At 36.3% G+C, this 21,582-nt stretch overlaps 1 protein-coding gene across 1 annotated transcript in view; it reads right to left on the bottom strand.

Annotated features, from left to right (window-relative positions):
* The window catches only part of MFAP2 (microfibril associated protein 2), a 61,150-nt gene that overhangs the window by 9,472 nt on the left and 30,096 nt on the right, over positions 1-21,582 (bottom strand). Inside the window, exons 2-4 of the mRNA XM_053690261.1 lie at positions 5,503-5,558; positions 3,353-3,400; positions 1,180-1,206 (exon numbers count right to left, since the gene is read on the bottom strand). Coding sequence (XP_053546236.1) covers positions 1,180-1,206; positions 3,353-3,400; positions 5,503-5,539 — 112 coding nt within the window. The 5' untranslated portion in view covers positions 5,540-5,558. The remainder of the gene's footprint in view (positions 1-1,179; positions 1,207-3,352; positions 3,401-5,502; positions 5,559-21,582) is intronic.

Genomic DNA, 21,582 nt, shown 5'->3' on the forward strand with positions numbered 1-21,582 from the left:
TTCTTCCTTTTATCACATACATTAGGCTTTGGGGGAAGCACAATGAGGCCCATTGACAACCCAGGTAGCAGTGTATAGAGACAATTGAATTTGGGTTCATGATAAAAATCAAGGGTTATAAAGTTGCGGGTTATTTTTCTACTATTCGTTGCCACTTTCCATTAATTTCTGTCCTCTTTCTATGCTATGTCCAGTTGTACACAGCCACTTATACATACAGACAGGTAAGCGCTTATTCAGTAACAAACAACAGCTCATGTTTCTTGTATAGAGAATAATTTGCTGGTATTTTGGGGCTGGACTGACCTTGTTAGGAGGGATCAGACTGATTCTGTGAAAAGCACAATTAGGCTAAAAGAGGCTGATTCTAGGAGGTAAGTCACCATAAAACAAGCTATTGAGCTGCTTTTCATTCATGAGAGAGCCCTCCTTTTTCTGTATGTATTTGTAATATGAACCTGGGAAAGTCTCCCTAAGGGCCTAATATTCAAAGCTTTGCTGTCATGGAGAGAAATCGCACAAAATCTTTGGGATTTATTTTAGGCAATTGTAATGTAGGAGTCTCTGCTTCACATAATGAATAAAATTTGGGTTTCTAATTTTATTTTAGGGCATCGCTGTACCAATGAGACTTATTAGAATATCTCACCTGATTGGCGAATGTTTGAAACATTGGACGTGGACTCCTTGCCCAATGTGCTTAGAGGAATATAGCTGCACCTCACTGATAAGCCCCAAGGAGGCTGAAATGATCATCTGGGATTTCCATGTTCCATGTTCAGAGGAGGATTGCCTAATATTTTTGAGACTGGACTGACCTTATTAGGCAGGATCAGTCTTATATACTTTAGAAAAGTTATTTTCTGTGAAAAACACATTTGGGCTAAAAGAGGCTGCTCCCAGGTGATAAATTGCAATAAAACAAGCTACTGAGCTGTTGTTCGTTGCTGGTAGAGCACATATATATATATATATGAAGGGTGGAAAATGTTTACTATGGTTTACTAGTCACTTTTATCCAGAAATAGGGTTCAGTTACTGAGATATGGTTAAAATGTCTAAAAAATGTCTCCAGCACTGCACAAAAACACAGCTGATTATGGAATATATCATACATAAACACAATAAAATTGTATCACAACAAGCGCCCTCCATTGATGAGTTGATCTTCCCACATACCTGAATAGTCATAATAAACAGGGGATTCTAGGAAAAAAAGACAAAAATAAATGTGAGACAGTGATGCCATTGTTCTTATAGATGATGTAATCATGTGTACTTTTTATACTTTAGAAAATACTCTAATGCCCCCCCTAGTGCCCATATTTGGTATTATAATATCTGACCATAGGGGGAAACAGGGATTAAAATGGATATTTAAAGGGACAGTCTACACCAGAATTTTTATTGTTTAAAAATATGTTTTACATCTGTGATTACCTTGTATCTAAGCCTCTGCAGACTGCCTCCTTATCTCAGTGCTTTTGACAGACATGCAGTTTAGCCTATCAGTGCAGACTCCTAAATAACTCCACGGGAGTGAGCACAATTTTATCTATATGCCGCAAATGAACTAGTACTGTCTAAACTGTGAAAAACAAAATGCTCTGAGCTAAGAGGCGGGTTTTAACGGTTTAGAAATCAGTTTGAGCCTAGCTAGGTTTAGCGTTTAAAAAATACCCCCAAGGGAACAAAGCAAATGTAATGATAAAAGTCAATTGGAAAGTTGTTTAAAATGACATGCCCTATCTGAATCATGAAAGTTTAATTTTGACTAGACTGTCCCTTTAAGTGTAAATATAATGGAATCTGTCTGCCCCCATAATAAAAAATTTGCAGTATTTTTTTGGTTTGTAAAATGAGCCTCATTCTGAAGTTTGTGACTTTTGTACTTTTTGCCCATCCAACTGATTATCTTGGAGAATGCAGAGAAGCTGTGTTCAGGTAGGGACCCAGAAGCTGAGAGGAGGTAGAATATACATATGCAGTGGACGTGACCCACTAGTAGATATCTAGGTTCTTGGTACAAAGGTTTCGTAAGACAGTCAAGGGCAACAGGCTCGCTAAACTAAAACTGAATCAGATTCAAGGATAGCGAGTCGTAACATAAGCCACAACACGTAAGAAAGTCAGACAGAATCTGCAGGCGGAAAAGTGGTCAGGCAAGCTGAGCAGCAATGGACTGGTATGAAGAGAGCAAAAAAGTACTACATGTAACTACTTCTAATGGTGGAATATCACTGCACTGTTTGTTACTGACAATAAGAGCATAAAAATAAAATATATTTGCAGTACTGGCACAAAAGGTTAAATCACTGTACCTACATGTTGGTTAAAATCACGGCTGTATCTACTACTTGCACAAGACAAGTAAAAATTACATATGTTTTACTGGTACATAAGTTTTAAATAACTGTTACTGGTAGACATTGTTAAATCACTGCTTTGTGTTTACTATCAGCTAATGATGCTAAAAAACATTGCTTTGTGTGTTACAAGGGGGGTAAAATCACTACACTGTGTGTTTTACTGGCCGCAGTGGGGGTGAAATATTTGATCTTTGTTTGCTACTGGACGTCAAAATGGAGTAAAATGACTGCAGTGTGTGTTACTGGTTGCCAGTGTGTTGTAAAATGACTGCAGTGTGTTACTGGATGCCAGTGTGTTGTAAAATGACTGCAGTGTGTGTTACTGGATGCCAGTGTGTTGTAAAATGACTGCAGTGTGTTACTGGATGCCAGTGTGTTGTAAAATGACTGCAGTGTGTGTTACTGGATGCCAGTGTGTTGTAAAATGACTGCAGTGTGTTACTGGATGCCAGTGTATTGTAAAATGACTACAGTGTGTGTTACTGGATGCCAGTGTGTTGTAAAATTACTGCAGTGTGTGTTACTGGACGTCAAAGTGTTATAAAATGACTGCAGTGTGTGTTACTGGAATTCAAGAGATGAAATCCTTGTTTTGTGTGTATAACTGGCATCCAAGGGATAGTAAAATCAATTATTTTGATGTATTACTAGTAGCCATGTGGTACAATCAATACTATGTTGGTTACTGGCAGCAAATAGGATAAATTACTGCTCAGTTGTAAACAGCAGTGGACAAGGTGTTTTTAGGGTGTGGCTACTGTCTTTTCTTATGACCATCCAGTATTTTTGTGGAGGAAAACTGGAACCCTAGCCACAGCACACAGAATCATATTATTTTCAATTATAAATACACACACAGGTTACCATGTACAAATCATCTTCATGATAGTTTATTTCATTATTATCAAATGCACTCTGTGTCTGCACTGAACATCACAATCTATAGTTGTGCACAGAACATTAAAGTGGAAAAATAGCCTTACCTGAGGGGTTCTCATAAAATGAATCATAGTTCTGCTGGGCACAGATCCCTACAAGATAAGAAGCAGAGACACAAGAATTAGACAACAAAATCACTAACAAAGCATCAGTCATTTTATCACATACATGCATACACATACATACACACAAACACACTCGCACATACAAACACACACATACGTACATATACATGCATACACATACATACACACAAACACACTCACACATACAAACACACACATACGTACATATACATGCATACTAACACACACATACACACATATACATGCATACACATACATACACACAAACACACTCGCACATACATACACACACATACGTACATATACATGCATACACATACATACACACAAACACACTCGCACATACAAACACACACATACGTACATATACATGCATACTAACACACACATACACACATATACATGCATACACATACATACACACAAACACACTCGCACATACATACACACACACACACATATACATGCATACTAACACACACATACACATATACATATACATGCATACACATACATACATACACACAAACACACTGGCACATACATACACACACACACATACATACATATACATGCATACTAACACACACATACGTACATATACATGCATACACACACATATATACACTCAAACATACATATACATGCCTACACACACACACACATATACACTCACACATACATATACATACAGACACACATATATATATATATATATATACACACACATATACATACACACACACATACATATGCACATACACACATATATACACACACACACATATATATACACTCACTCACACATAAATATACATACACACATATATACACTCACACATATATATACACACACATATATATATATATATATATATATATATACACACATACATACAAACACACACACATATATATATATACACACACACACATATATATACACACAAACACACACATACATGCATACTTACACTCACTCACACATACATATACATACACACACACATATATACTCTCACACATACATACAAACACATATACATGCATACACTCACACATACATATACATACACATACATACACACTCACACATACATATACATGCATACACACACACACACATATATACGCACACATACATATACATGCATACACACAAATACATACACACACACATACATGTACATGCATACACACACACATATACACACACACTCACAGATATACATGCATACACACACATATATATATATATATACACACACTCACACATACATATACATGCACACACACACACATATGTACACACACACACATACATATACATGCAAACACACATGCACATATACTGTACATGCATATACACACCCACACACACATACATATACACACACACTCACACATACATATAGATACTCACATATACGCTCATGTATATATATATATATATATATATATATATATATATATATATATATATATATAGTATATATATATATATATATATATATATACACATGCATACACACATATACATGCATGCACACATATACATGCATACACACATATACATACACTCACACATACACTCACACATACATACACACATATACATCATACCAAGCTTCAGTCCTTTATCACACATGCACACACACATATACAAACACACACATATATATATACATACATAAGCACATGTACACAGATACATACACACACATACAAACACATTTATATATATATATTTATACAAACACACCCAGAAAAAAATAATACATGACTACTCATGCACTATTTATGTCCCTAATTGGTTTCTACAGAGATGATAAAATAAGTACTGCAAACCAATTGAGATTCTGCTAACAGAATGACAATGTGTAGCTGTGTCCACCACAGTAATAAGTCCTGATAGGCTCCTCCAATTAAGTCAAGCAGAGGTTATAGATTGGATATTTAAAAACAATTGCAGCAAACACATTCTAAAGATGTTCACACTCACCTGGTATGTTAGGTTATTGTACTGTAGAACAATGTTAGCAAATATGTTGTGTGTTAATGCTTCTGATAAATAAAGGTATCACACTGAATAGCAGAATATCACTCACCATGCAGACAGAGCAGAAGGAGGCACGTTACTTGCATGGTGATAGTTACACGGATACTGTGAAAGGAGAAAAAACATGACGGTTACTGGAGAGACGTACTACAAGGTACATAGGTCGCTATAGCGTTTTATTTTCATTATCATTATTTTTACATGTAATGCGCAGTCAGATTCCGCAGCACTATATACACAACACAAAACAGAGAAGCGTGGGCATTTGCAGAAATTCTTTTGCTGGAGGCTGGGAATAAAAAATAAAAATTGCACCCAACAATAAAAATGTTCATATAAACCAACTTATTATTATTATTGTTTTTTATAAAGTGCCAATATAGGGCTCGTTTCCATTAAGCTGTAAATTGTTTTATGCTTATTGTCAGTTTCCGATGGTGCGTTTTCCACCATTAATGGTCCGGCTGCCTATAAATATTATGTGTTCCATACAAAATAAACGAAGCCAAAAAAGTTCACATTTACACCCGGTTTCCACTAAAGGCGCAAACAGGTAAAACGGTCTCAACGATTACAGCAAACTGAACTAGGTGTAAAAGAGGAAAAATACGCTTTTAAAACCTCTTTCAATTCACAAATTAAAGTTTTCAAACAATACAAGCTTATCGCTATTTAAGTGTATTATATGTCTGCCCCAGACAGGTTGGAGTTATGTTCAGAATTATATTTCAATATGTACTTCATATAAAAATAACTCCAACTAGACCTATGCCCAGGGCAGCACCAAATATTACAAATAAGAATACAGTTAACAATAAATGAAAAACAAAAACAAAAATTGATCCTAATTTAAAATAAATTATTTAAATTCTCTGATTATTTATTAGGTGATCAAATCACTTTACATGGCTCAAAAAACAGCAAAATCTTAATACTACAACTAACTACCATGTCTTTCCCTCTCTAGCCATTCAAAGATAAAGAGCGAAGGCGCTAAACGTAAGTTTTATAATCTAAAATTGTGTTACCATAGCAACAAACTTAATATGGTGCGATTTTCAAGAAACCGGGCATCGGACAGAAGCGTCAATACAATGTTAACTTACGCATACATGAAAAGACCGACTTCACGCACTGCGTAAAATATTTAAATGGAAACCCGGTAATAAAATGGAGCTGTAAACTACTTTTAGCTGTCTGCAACTTCGGTAGACTAGAGGACCCTGCCTTTGAGTCACTGTAAGCTGAAAGGCGACCAATAAGACAGGTGGACTTGTGAGCTTACATTCTAGATGAGTAAGCAATGAGGCTTTGACTATAGTTAAAGGGACATTAACAAAACATAATACCCCATAAAAAGTTTATTTAAAGGATAATAAAGCAACATTGCAATATATATGATTTATTTTGCCTGCTTTGTATAAAACATCCATTAAAAACTCACTTGTTTCACCCCTTTCAGAGAATCTGCAGTTTGTTGGACCCAGCTGTGTGTGACACAGTGACTGCCTGAGCAATGCATGAGCTTATTTACATGAAGTGCTAATTGGTCACATTCAAAGGAGATAAGATACGCACATCCAAAATGGCTTCCAGGGATACATACCTTAACTTGATTTGCAAAATCCTGCACATTACTGTCTTTAAGGGATATGAAACGCAAAAATGTTCTTTCATATATATATATATATATATATATATATATATGTGACACCCTGAAACATCTGGAGAATGGCGGTGATGTCATGACAAACAGCTTAATAAACAAAAACTGATGTATTGAGAAAGGCTTATGGCTAAGCTGAAACGTCGACTTTAAATAGAAAATTAATAAAGGAATTTTTAATACACTACCTGAGAGTGCCCTTACATGATTGGACTTTATATTAATGGATGCAAGACTGCACCCAGGCATGATACAAAAGGAGTGAGTGCATGGCTATAGCTAACCTATGCATATATATATATACTGTATATATACTGTATATATACACACCCAATAGCTGATATATATGGTTTGTATATCAAAACCTTAGTGTCCCCTTTAAACACTGAGTGGACTAGTGATATTTTTACCCTGAATGAAAACCAATAATGTTTTTTTCCAGCCCTGTGCATTAACTTAATTAGAGTGCTGTGAGGTAAATGTATATTGGCAGAAGGATATGTCAGGATTTTTTTTTTTAAAACATTGTTCATTGTAAGTACAAGTTCCTGTCCACAAGCCTGGAAGCTGTTACACTTTATTTGGTAAATATTCCACAGATGAGTGAAGAAAGGGAATTTAAGCTAAAAATCCCCTTTTCCTTGCTGCAGGACCAGTGAGCTTTAATACACATGACTGCGCTGAGTTGATGTTCACCTCCCTGTGCAATTCAGTCACAGGGGAGCTGCTTACAGTGACCTATAGTACTATACAGAGCAGCCCCTTACAGGACGACAAAGTCAACATCTATATCACAGCTGCTTCCAGACTTTGTTTCCTCTGTCTAATTTTGTCAATTAAAATGTCATTTACTGGTCTAGTAAAAAATGTGAGAACCTATATGTGTATTTGTTTTACTGTAATGTTAGTGAGGACTTTATTCCCTGTGGGATATCCCAGAATTCTGTAGTTTTCCAGCTACTCTCTTAACTCTTGCTGTGCCAAATACAAGTCATGAGAAGTAAACTTTTAAGAGAGAAAAAATAAAATATACCTATTCGTTTTGTCTTCAATTTAAAGGAACATTCCAGCCAAAAGTGGAATCCACATGGATACATTTCAGTTTTGAATAGAATCATTTTTGTAATATACATGTAATAGCAAAATGCTTCTAATAAAAGCTATAAGGAACCATTGAATCAACCACATTTTATTTAATTATGCACATAAAAAAAACTTTGCAGTGCAAATTCATTATTTAATTTTGTTGATTTTGCAGTAATTTAACTTTTAATTTTTTTTTTCACTGCCCAAGAAACTGGAGTGCCTCATTCAGGATTAAAAATATCACCCTGCAACATGCTATACAGTAATTGCTTGATCAGTACAGGAGCTTAAAGGGACACTGAACCCAATTTTTTTCTTTCATGATTCAGATAGAGCATGCAATTTTAAGCAACTTTCTAATTTACTCCTATTATCAATTTTCTTCATTCTCTTGCTATCTTTAGTTGAAAAACAAGACACTTTTTGGTTTAGTACCCTGGACAGCACTTGTTTATTGGTGAGTGAATTTATCCACCAATCAGCAAGAACAACCCAGGTTGTTCACCAAAAATGGGCCAGCATCTAAACTTACATTCTTGATTTTCAAATAAAGATACCAAGAGAAGGAAGAAAATTTGATAATAGGAGTAAATTAGAAAGTTGCTTAAAATTGCATGCTCTATCTGAATCACGAAAGAAAAATGTTGGGTTCAGTGTCCCTTTAAAAAATTTGGGTTCAGCGTCAGTCCCTTTAATTATATTTGTTCCTAACGAGTCACAGCAAAGGAAATAAGACAAACATAATTAAAAGTCTTATCAGAGGTGTGTCACTGAACATAAAAATATTACACAGTTTTACTTGAATTTTGCATGCAGATAATTTGTAGTACCATACTTTATTGCTGATATATGTATATTATATATTCAGAGGCGTAACTAGAAACCACAGGACCCAGGTGCAAGAATCTAAGAAGGGGCCCGTCCCATCGCCCCTCCCCCCTCAAAAAAAGGTGAATTTAATACATTAATTTTTTTTTACATTAAACACAGAAACAAAATGTGAATCAGATTACGTCTGCAAAAGGAGGTACCCTATGCCCACAGTCTGTGAGATGATCTGACCCCCTATTACTGTATATAGTGACACTGTTTAACCCACCAATACTGTATATAGTAAGTTAGTGACACAGTCTGTAATCTGCCGGTGAGATGGCTGGCCTGACCCTACTCGCCCCAGTACTTTATAAAGTGACCACAGTAGTCTGTGACATGGTCCAGCCTCCCGTACTGTATATAGTGGTACTGTAGAGTGACACTGTTTACCCCCTGCCCCCCCCCATGCTGTAGTAACAAGGTCTGTAATTTGCTGGTTCCACAAACATACACACACATACAAACATACATGCATAAATACACAAACAGTCACATACATACACACACACACACACCCTACACACACATAAACACCAATGGGTAAAACAGAAACACTAACCCCTGTAGTCATGTCACACTCAAATTATATCAGTGCATGCAGTGGTAGGTTCACGTTTTTGTTTTTTTTAAGCTGTAGTTTCGCCCCTGTATCTATTATATTTGTTAAAAAAATTACAGGACAATAAATTGACTGAGAGATTTTTCTTCCAGACACCTATCAAAATCCAATCAAAATATACATATTTACAAATTTACAATAGCTAACTACACCAAATCAACAAGCCAATCAAATCACTCGCCAATAAGTCAAAACGCCAATTGAATCCATCCAATAATTCAATTTCCAATAATAATCTTTCTCAGTGGATGGATCAAAAATATTCAGTAGGTTTTCCCCAAAAGGGCAACCCCACTAAATAGTCAAACGCAAACTGTTTAGCATTGGTCCCCATTCAATATCTAGATATGCTTCAAAGAACCAAACTACCATTGTCCTTGGTGTGTGTAAATAATTGGATGTATTTGGAGGTTTTAGGGTTCATGCTATAGACCCCAGGGGGGAAAAATCCGTAATTTAAAAGGGATCCGCCCATGCTGCTTATACTACAGAGATACTATTAGATATGAGGATCCTTAATTACTTTATGGTTGCCTCTTATTGCAGCAACATTGGAATCAAAAGTCAATTAATGCAAATAGTGACTCTGTAATCTTCTATGACAGCTAATACATCAGCTAGAATTTAAAAGAATAATTCCTAAAAACTACATGTTATGGAACTCAGGACCTGAAGTTTGTGCGGAACAATGAGAAAAATAAAAGAAAAAAAGTATATGTGAGTATGATTGGGACTGCATCACTGTACAGAGGGTAAATGAGTTCAATAAGGTGATTGCGTGTGAAGGAGCTTACAATATAATGGATTATACTACTTCAATGTATTTCCAAGTATATCTGGTGACTCTATTCCTCCATAAATGCTGGGTTTATATATGTATATATCCTGTGGTATTAACCTAAAGCTCCTTTTAGAGCAGAGGAATGTGAGGAGTTTGGTGGAGGGTCAACTTCAGCTTGATCAGACATAGCCAAGCCCACAGGAATTCAGCAAGAACAGTCTTTACCCACATACCACAAGGATAGGTGGAAACTACATATGCACACACCAAAGTTATGTCTGGGAATAGAGAACGACCCCTCTGGTAATACAGGAGCCAATCACAGACAGGCAGTGGGTGTAAATCAACCCCCCTTTTTATATGGATTATGGTACTTATGGAATAGCTGCCATTAAACAAAAAATAATTCACTGCAGAGCAAGCAGTTTTATTTAAATAGATATGAAACCCAAATCTTTATTTAATGATTCAGATAGAGAATACAATTTTAAACAACATTCCAATTCACTTCTATTATATCAGTTTCTTCATTCTCTTGGTATTCTTCTTTGAAGGAGCAGCAATGCACTGCTGGAAGCTAGCTGACCACATTTGGTGATCCAATGACAAGAGATATATATGTACAGCCACCAATCACCAGCTATCTCCCAGTAGTGCATTTCTGCGTCTGAGTCTACCTAGGCATGCTTTTCAACAAAGGATACAGAGAATGAAGCAAACTATATAATAGAAGTAAACTGGAAAGCTGTATAAAAGTGCATGATCTGTCTGAATAATTACATTTTTATTTTGACTTTACTGTACCTTTGACTATAATAAACAGCTGAGTACGGTAACAGCAAGTCATTTTTTTAAAGGTATTTATGTGGTTAAAAATAAAAATAAAACTTTGTAATGTACTTTCATGATTTATTTTTCTATCTTTTTGTAATGTTGTATCCTAACTATTCCCAGGGAGGGGCTGGAGTATTTCTTGCATTATTGTTAGTGTTGACCCTGCAACATTCTGAAATGTGATTGATCAGTGCGGGATCTCATTTATATCTGCCCCAAAAGGGTTGCAGCAAATGTGTTAAAGATACTCAAGAGGATTCTCAAATGGCTGTTGTAAATTATATTAGAATATTTATTTTGAAAGCAGATCTTTTGCAATTCCTTTTCACAAGAGCATACTGAGGTAGGCTAGTGAGTGTGCATGTGTGCTTGTGCATGTGTCTTGATCACTGTCCCTTTAATGCTTACTTTCTATTACAGTAAGGTGCAATTATACATCTTTATTTTGTCATTTGAAATAGCTGATTGTCGATGCTGCAGTAATGGCTACAGAAAAGCTATGTAAACAAAACCCAGGAGAAGAAATCACACTCCCAATGGGATGTGGGATAGCTAGGTACTAAAATGTTGATTTTCAATTGCTCTCTTTAGTTATAGGGATTTGTGTATACAGAGATAAGATAAGGAAGCCTCTGTATATATACAGCAAGGTAAGATAAGGAGGGTCTACTCTCATTTGCATGGGTTGTGGTAATAGATTCCTGCAACTCATGACAAAATGGGAAAGAATAGGTCCTGTGGTAGAATAAATATTGGGAGAGCGTCTGCATGTACTCATGATCCATGCACCATGGTTTTAAATCGGTGGTGTCTGCTGTAGCCTTAAAGGGACACTGAACCCAATTTTTTTCTTTCCAGATTCAGATAGAGCATGCAATTTTAAGAAACTTTCTAATTTACTCCTATTATCAAATTTTCTTCGTTCACTTGCTATCTTAATTTAAAAAAGAAAGCACTAAGCTTCTTTTTTTGCTTCAGTACTCTGGACAGCACTTTTTTATTGGTGGATGAATTTATCCACCAATCAGCAAGAATAACCCAGGTTATTCACCAAAAATGGTCCGGCATCTAAACTTACATTCTTGCATTTCAAATAAAGATACCAAGAGAAGGAAGAAAATTTGATAATAGGAGTAAATTAGAAAGTTGCTTAAAATTGCATGCTCTATCTGAATCACGAAAGAAAAATGTTGGGTTCAGTGTCCCTTTAAGAAGGAAACTGTTTTACAAGCAGTGCAGGCAGTGAGGTCTGTAATAGCTAACAGGTTCTAGTAAAATAAACATACGTACAAAAAACTATGGGGGGAAATATAGCTCAAAAGTATTTAGTTTTATTTATATGTAAAATCTAACATGTTCATATTTACTACCACTCTAACCACAAATAATCAGTTATGAGCCTATTTTAGGGACCAGGCATGGAAAAAAATGTCCAATTGAGATTATAAATGTATCAAGAACTAAGTACTTGTAGCCAATGCTTTATTAAGTGTTTGAAAGAAAATACAAATGAAACAAACTATCCCTCCTTTCTCTCCAGGAAATCATTTTCATGCAAATGACCTAGTGTCAAATAAACATATATTTTGGCTGCTCAGAGCTTCAGACATCTGACACTTACTGGTCATGTGGGCAGTTAGTGTCAGATGAGGAATTCTGCACGAAACACTGCAAGAAAACCCCTGAGCACTTCCTGCGCTAATGAGTCTCACAATAATTTCAAGAAGCCTCTCACCATGAAAAGCAATTAAAGGGACATGGATTATTATTTTTTTTTGCATACTCTTAGTATAATAATAATTATTTGTACACAATTAGCTTATTAGGCAAGTATCCCTGCTTGCTCTCCCCCATAATTACTCTATATACATTGTTACCAAAGCATCAGAGGATTCTGGGTAAAGAATGCAAATTAGATATACAATATCTCATACTTTTTGCTTCTGGTACCATGCATAAACACAGCTGTCCCCTTATGCTGATTATTGCTAATAAGCTCGAAACAGCTGTCCAGAAGTGATTTTGGTTTTTCTGCACCTATCCCATAAGGAGATTACTGTATTTAAAGGGACATGAAACTCAGAAATGTTCTTTTGTGATTCAGACAGAGCATACAATTTTTAAAAAAAGTTTCCAAATTACTTCTTTTATTAAATTTGCTTTGTTCCCATTATATTCTGTGTTGAAAAGATACCTAGGTAGGCATCTGGAACACTACATGGCAGTAAAGTGCTGCTATCTAGTGCTCTTGCAAATGTATAACATTCTTGCAAAACTGATGCTATAAAGTGGTCTAGAAATGGGTCAGCTCCTAAGCTTATGTCAACAAAAGATACCAAGAGAAAGAATTAAAACTGATAATGAAAGTAACCAAAAGCAAATGATGATGCACTCAATGAAGTGAAAGGGCTTTTATTAAAGTGAACAGCAACGTTTCGGGGCTACTGCCCCTTTGTCAAGCTAAAAATGTAATGCACAAGCAAACACTTTATAGCACAGTTAATTAAAACAAGGACCAATAGGAGCACATGTAGAAGGCGGGGTTACCCAAAAGAGACAAAACTTTTCTCATACATAGTAACATTCATTTAATTAACCCCATATTGCCAGAAATGGGATCCTAAAGGGCCTAAATTAAAAACATCATATGAGAGGGGACAATTGAAGATGAATACATAGCCATCTAGATAGATAGGGATAAAAACTAGAGAAACATGATAATAAAATCATAATAATGGATTGAGATCAAACTCTCTATTCATGCCTTTTGGGTAAAGTGTGTCTAATTTCCATATCCACTTAGCCTCTCTGTATAGAAGCTCTCTATGTCTATCACCCCCCCCCCCCCTAGGTTTTCTTTTTATTTGATCTAATACCATAAACCGAAGTTGGTTTACTTGATGTCCCATTTTTAAAAAATGAGCAGGCACAGGAAGGTCTTTAGTACTGTCACTTCTGATGGTGGACTTATGTTGTCCTATATGGTCCCTTACCCTTTGGGTGGTCTCACCTATGTATAACAGCCCACATGGACATTTAAGGGCCTATACAACGTAGGATGAATTACAGGTAAAAAAACCCCGGTATTTTAAATTTACACCCGGAGTAGGGGTGACAGATTTCACCCCCTTTAATAACACTATTGCAGTGGGGACAACCCAAACAGGGGAAGGTGCCATTCTTAGGTTTCCCAAAAAAAGGAGACTTATTACTATCAGAATTGACAGTAGATCTAACGATCCTTTTGCCACAGGTGTACCCCTTACGGTATGCTGCTCTAGGGAGTTGGGAAAATTCTTCAATGTCAGGACATGACTCTTTTAGGATATGCCAATTGTGCTTAAGAATGACTCTTTCTAGACTCTTTCTAGACTGGAAATTTGACCTCACTTCTGTTAACTCTTTCTCAGAGTATCCTCTCTCTTTAAATTTTAATTGAATCTCATTAAGTCTATTCACCTTAACTAGGGGGTCCGAGACAATTCTATCAACCCTGAGAAATTGAGATTTAGGTACTGATTTAAATATAGCAGGAGGATGGAATCTATACCTATGAAGTAATGTGTTTTTGTCAGTTGTCTTGACATAAAGGTCTGTGTTTAAATGACCATTCTCTTTGTAAACCAAAGTGTCAAGAAATTCAATTTTAGTGTAATCATGTTTGGCAGTGAATACTATAAATGATGCTGATCTTTCAATGTCATTTTTCAATTGATTTAAACACTCAGGGCTGCCCTGCCAAATAATAAAAAAGATCATCTATATACCTATGCCATGCAAGGCAATGTTTCTGAAACAGAGGATGATTGTAAACAATAGATTCCTCTATGTAATCCATGACCAGACAGGCATAGGATGGGGCCACATGTGACCCCATCGCTGTGCCTGTCTTCTGCATGTAAATTTTTTTATCAAAAAGAAAGTAATTTTGGGTCAAAATTGCTTCCAATAGGTCAATCATGAACCCTATCTGAGTATTATTTTAGTTGCCACATGCATGCAGTTTTTTGCCAATGCACTCAATACCCACATTATGTGGGATCACAGTATATAAACTACAAACATCCCATGTAGCAAGTTAAACATCATCATCAAGACCACTAAATTGTTTTATCTTAACCAGGAAATCATTAGTGTCTTTAATGTAGGAAAGTTGCATGCTCAGGGGCCTATTTATTAATGTGTGAGCGGACATGATCCGATATTGCGGATCATGTCGGCCGCACAATGATTAATGCCGACAGCACATTGATAAATGCCGACAGCATACGCTGTCTGCATTTATCATTGCAGGGGGCATTTATCATTGCAGGCGGACATGTTATGCAGCAGTGGTCTTTATGCCCCTATATCTTTGTCATAAAAGAAAAAAATTGGGATTGATATCCCTTTAAACATGGTACATGAAGCAAAATGCATGAGATATTGTATATCTTATTTGCATGTATTACCCAGAATCCTCTGGCACATTGGTAACAATGTATACTGAGTAATTATGGGGATAAAGAAGTGGGATACTTGCCTAGATGTGCTAATTGCCTATACAGTAAATTTATGGCTCTTACTTTCAAGAAGTGTAAGATTTTTAATCTCATACTTTTATTTCGACTTAAATGACTATAGTAAATATGCATAAACGAGTACTGCAAAAGATCTGCATACAAAATAAATTAATTTGAAGCAATGAAAACTATTTTTTTAGACAATATGTATTGTTTTGAAGTCAAGGGACACACCCCTTGAAAAGTGTCTTGTGCATAATTATCTTATCTCATGTGCTGCGATCACTTAGTGACAGATGTAAACAAGCTTCTTCACTACTCAAGCAAATGCTGTATAACATATTGCAGGGTCATGATTCAAAATGCTTCAGGACGAGCATGCCACACAGCACATGCCATGTACATAACAGACCTCACTGAGTGCATACATCACAGAGCATGACATTTATATATATCTGACAAACCTCACTGAGTGAATATATCACTTAGCAGTCATGTATATAACTGTCAGATCTCACTGAATGTATACAATCACAGTACATGACATTTATATATATCTGACAGACCTCACTGAGTGTATACAGCACAGAGCATGACATTTATATATATATCTGACAGACCTCACTGAGGGTATACAGCACAGAGCATGACATTTATATATATCTGACAGACCTCACTGAGTGTATACATCACAGAGCGTGACGTTTATATATATATCTGACAGACCTCACTGAGTGTATACAGCACAGAGCATGACATTTATATATATCTGACAGACCTCACTGAGTGTATACAGCAGAGAGCATGACATTTATATATATCTGACAGACCTCACTGAGTGTATACAGCACAGAGCATGACATTTATATATATCTGACAGACCTCACTGAGTGTATACAGCAGAGAGCATGACATTTATATATATCTGACAGACCTCACTGAGTGTATACAGCACAGAGCATGACATTTATATATATCTGACAGACCTCACTGAGTGTATACAGCACAGAGCATGACATTTATATATATCTGACAGACCTCACTGAGTGTATACAGCACAGGGCATGACATTTATATATATCTGACAGACCTCACTGAGTGTATACAGCACAGAGCATGACATTTATATATATCTGACAGACCTCACTGAGTGTATACAGCACAGAGCATGACATTTATATATATCTGACAGACCTCACTGAGTGTATACAGCACAGAGCATGACATTTATATATATCTGACAGACCTCACTGAGTGTATACATCACAGAGCGTGACATTTATATATATATCTGACAGACCTCACTGAGTGTATACATCACAGAGCATGACATTTATATATATCTGACAAACCTCACTGAGTGAATATATCACTTAGCAGTCATGTATATAACTGTCAGATCTCACTGAATGTATGCAATCACAGTACATGACATTTATATATATCTGACAGACCTCACTGAGTGTATACAGCACAGAGCATGACATTTATATATATCTGACAGACCTCACTGAGTGTATACAGCACAGAGCATGACATTTATATATATCTGACATACCTCACTGAGTGTATGCATCACAGAGTGTGACATTTATATATATATATATATATATATATCTGACAGACCTCACTGAGTGTATACAGCAGAGAGCATGACATTTATATATATATATATATATATATATATATATATATATATATATATATATCTGACAGACCTCACTGAGTGTATACATCACAGTACATGCCATTTATCTAACTAACTGACCTCATTGAGTGTATACATCACAGAGCATGCCATGTATATAACTGTCAGACCTCACTGTAAACATCACAGAGCATTATATATATATATATCTGTCAGACCTCACTGAGTGTATACATCACAGCACATGCCAGGTTATAACTGTCAGACCTCACTGTATACATCACAGCACATGCCATGTATATAACTATCAGACTTCACTGAGTGTATACATCACAGCACATGCCATGTATATAACTGTCAGACCTCACTGTATACATCACAGCACATGCCATGTATATAACTGGCAGACCTCACTGAGTGTATACATCACAGCACATGCCAGAGACGAATGCCACAGAGAATGTCATGTATATAACTGTCAGACCTCACAGAGCATTATATATATATATATATATATATATATATCTGGCAGACCTCACTGAGTGTATACATCACACAGAATGCCATGTATATAACTGTCAGACCTCACTGAGTGTATACATCACAGAGAATGCCATGTATATAACTGGAAGACCTCACTGGGTGTATACATCACAGATAATGCCATGTATATAACTGGCAGACATCACTGAGTGTATACATCACAGAACATGCCATGTATATAACTGGTAGACCTCAGTGTGTGTATACATCACACTGTGTGTCATCTATATAACAGACAGACCTCACTGAGTGTATACATCACACCGTGTGTCATCTATATAACTGACAGACCTCACTGTGTGTATACATCATACCATGTGTCATCTATATTACTGACAGGCCTCACAGAGTGTATGCATCACATCATGTGCCATCTTTATAACTGTCAGACCTCACTGTATACATCACAGCACATGCCATGTATATAACTATCAGACTTCACTGAGTGTATACATCACAGCACATGCCATGTATATAACTGTCAGACCTCACTGTATACATCACAGCACATGCCATGTATATAACTGGCAGACCTCACTGAGTGTATACATCACAGCACATGCCAGAGACGAATGCCACAGAGAATGTCATGTATATAACTGTCAGACCTCACAGAGCATTATATATATATATATATATATATATATATATATATATCTGGCAGACCTCACTGAGTGTATACATCACACAGAATGCCATGTATATAACTGTCAGACCTCACTGAGTGTATACATCACAGAGAATGCCATGTATATAACTGGAAGACCTCACTGGGTGTATACATCACAGATAATGCTATGTATATAACTGGCAGACATCACTGAGTGTATATATCACAGAACATGCCATGTATATAACTGGTAGACCTCAGTGTGTGTATACATCACACTGTGTGTCATCTATATAACAGACAGACCTCACTGAGTGTATACATCACACCGTGTGTCATCTATATAACTGACAGACCTCACTGTGTGTATACATCATACCATGTGTCATCTATATTACTGACAGGCCTCACAGAGTGTATGCATCACATCATGTGCCATCTTTATAACTGGCAGACCTCACTGAGTGTATACATCACACCGTGTGTCATCTATATAACTGGCAGACCTCACTGAGTGTATACATCAAACCATGTGTCATCTATATAACAGACAGACCTCACTGAGTGTATACATCCTACCATGTGTCATCTATATAACTGGCAGACCTCACTGAGTGTATACATCACACCATGTGTCATCTATATAACTGACAGACCTCACTGAGTGTATACATCACACCATGTGTCATCTATATTACTGACAGGCCTCACAGAGTGTATGCATCACACCATGTGCCATCTTTATAACGAACAGACCTCACTGAGTGTATGCATCACATCATGTGCCATCTTTATAATAGGCAAACCTCACTGAGTGTATACATCACACCATGTGTCATCTATATAACAGACAGACCTCACTGAGTGTATACACCATACCATGTGTCATCTATATAACTGACAGACCTCACTGAGTGTATACATCACACCATGTGCCATCTGTATTACTGACAGGCCTTATAGAGTGTATGCATCACACCATGTGCCATCTTTATAACTGGCAGATCTCACAGAGTGTATACATCACACCATGTGTCATCTATATAACTGACAGACTGCACAGAAAGCATACATCACACTGCTTGTCATCTATATAACTTGCAGACCTTACTGAGTGTATACATTACAAATCATGCCATGTATATTACTGGTAGACCCCAGAAAATGTATACATTACAGAGCATGACTTTTTACATAAATGGAAGACCTCACTTAGTGTATACATTACAAAGCATGCCATGTATATAACTGGCAGACTTCACAGAGTGTATACATCAAAGCACATGCCATCTATATTACTGTCAGACCTCACTGAGTGTATACAGCACAGCACATGACATTTATATAACTATTAGACCTCAGTGAGTGTTTACATCACACCACGTGACATCTATATACATGACAGACCTCACAGAGTGTATACATCACAGCATGTGCCATCTATATAACTGACAGACCTCACAGAGTGTATAGATCACAGTGTGTGCCATCTATATAACTGACAGACCTCACAGAGTGTACACATCACAGCGTGTGCCATCTATATAACTGATAGACCTCACACAGTGTATACATCACAGCGTGTGTCATCTATATAACTGACAGACCTCACAGAGTGTACACATCACAGCGTATTCCATCTATATAACTGACAGACCTCACAGAGTGTACACATCACAGCGTGTGTCATCTATATAACTGACAGACCACACAGAAAGCATACATCACACCGCTTGTCATCTATATAACTTACAGACCACACTGAGTGTATACATCACAGAGCGTGCCATATATATATAACTGGCAGACCCCAGAAAATGTATACATTACAGAGTATGACTTGTATATAACTGGAAGACTTCACTGAGTGTATACATCACACCGCTTGTCATCTATATAAGTTACAGACCTCACTGAAGGTATACATCACACCACGTGTCATATATATAACTATCAGACCTCACTAAGTCTTAGACATGTGCAATCGTTTCAGCCGAATTTAGTTTTCTGACGAATTTTGCCCGATTAAGAGATTCTAATGAATCTGAATTTCCGAATAGGCACCATAACTAAAATCCCGAAAAATTCTGAAAATGAATAAATCAGTTTCCAAATTTTCGGATCCATTCTTTATTGATATTTGGAATTTTTCATTGTTCTAATATAACTAAACCTATTAACCTCTAAACCGCAGTTCCCAAACATCGCTGACACTAACTAAACCTAATAACCCCTAAACCGCAGTTCCCTGGTATCGCTGACACTAGCTAAAACATTAAATAAACCTATTAATCCGTAAACCGCCATTCCCAAACATTGACAACACTAACTAAACCTATTAACCCCTAAACCGCCGTTCCCAAACGTCGCTAAAACTAACTAAACCTATTAATCCCTAAACCGCAGTTCCCCGATATCCTAACACTAGCTAAACCTATTAACCCCTAAATCTCCATACACCCATATTGCCGACACTAACTAAAACACTAAATAAATCTATTAACCCCTAAACCTCCATACACCCACATCAACAACACTAACTAAAACACTAAATAAACCTAATTTACCCCTAAACCGCCGTAAACCCACATCGCCAACACTAACTAAACATATTAACCCCTAAACCGCCGCCCCCCACGTTGCAACAACCTAAATTAAACTATATTTACCCGTAAACCTAACACCCCCTTACTTTAACATAATTAAAATAGACCTAAATTAAAGTTACAATTATTAACTAACTACCTATTTAAAAATAAATACAAACTTACCTGTGAAATAACAATAAAACCTAAACTTACACTAATAAAACCTAACATAACTAAAATTAAAAAAACTAACATTACTAAAAATAAAAAAAACTAGGATTACTAAAAAATTAAAACTACAATTACAAAAAATAATAAACACTAAAATTACAAAAAATAAAAAACTACCATTACAAAAAATAACAAATGAAATTATCCA

This window comes from Bombina bombina, chromosome 8, assembly GCF_027579735.1.
Source record: "Bombina bombina isolate aBomBom1 chromosome 8, aBomBom1.pri, whole genome shotgun sequence".
Classification (NCBI taxonomy): domain Eukaryota; kingdom Metazoa; phylum Chordata; class Amphibia; order Anura; family Bombinatoridae; genus Bombina; species Bombina bombina.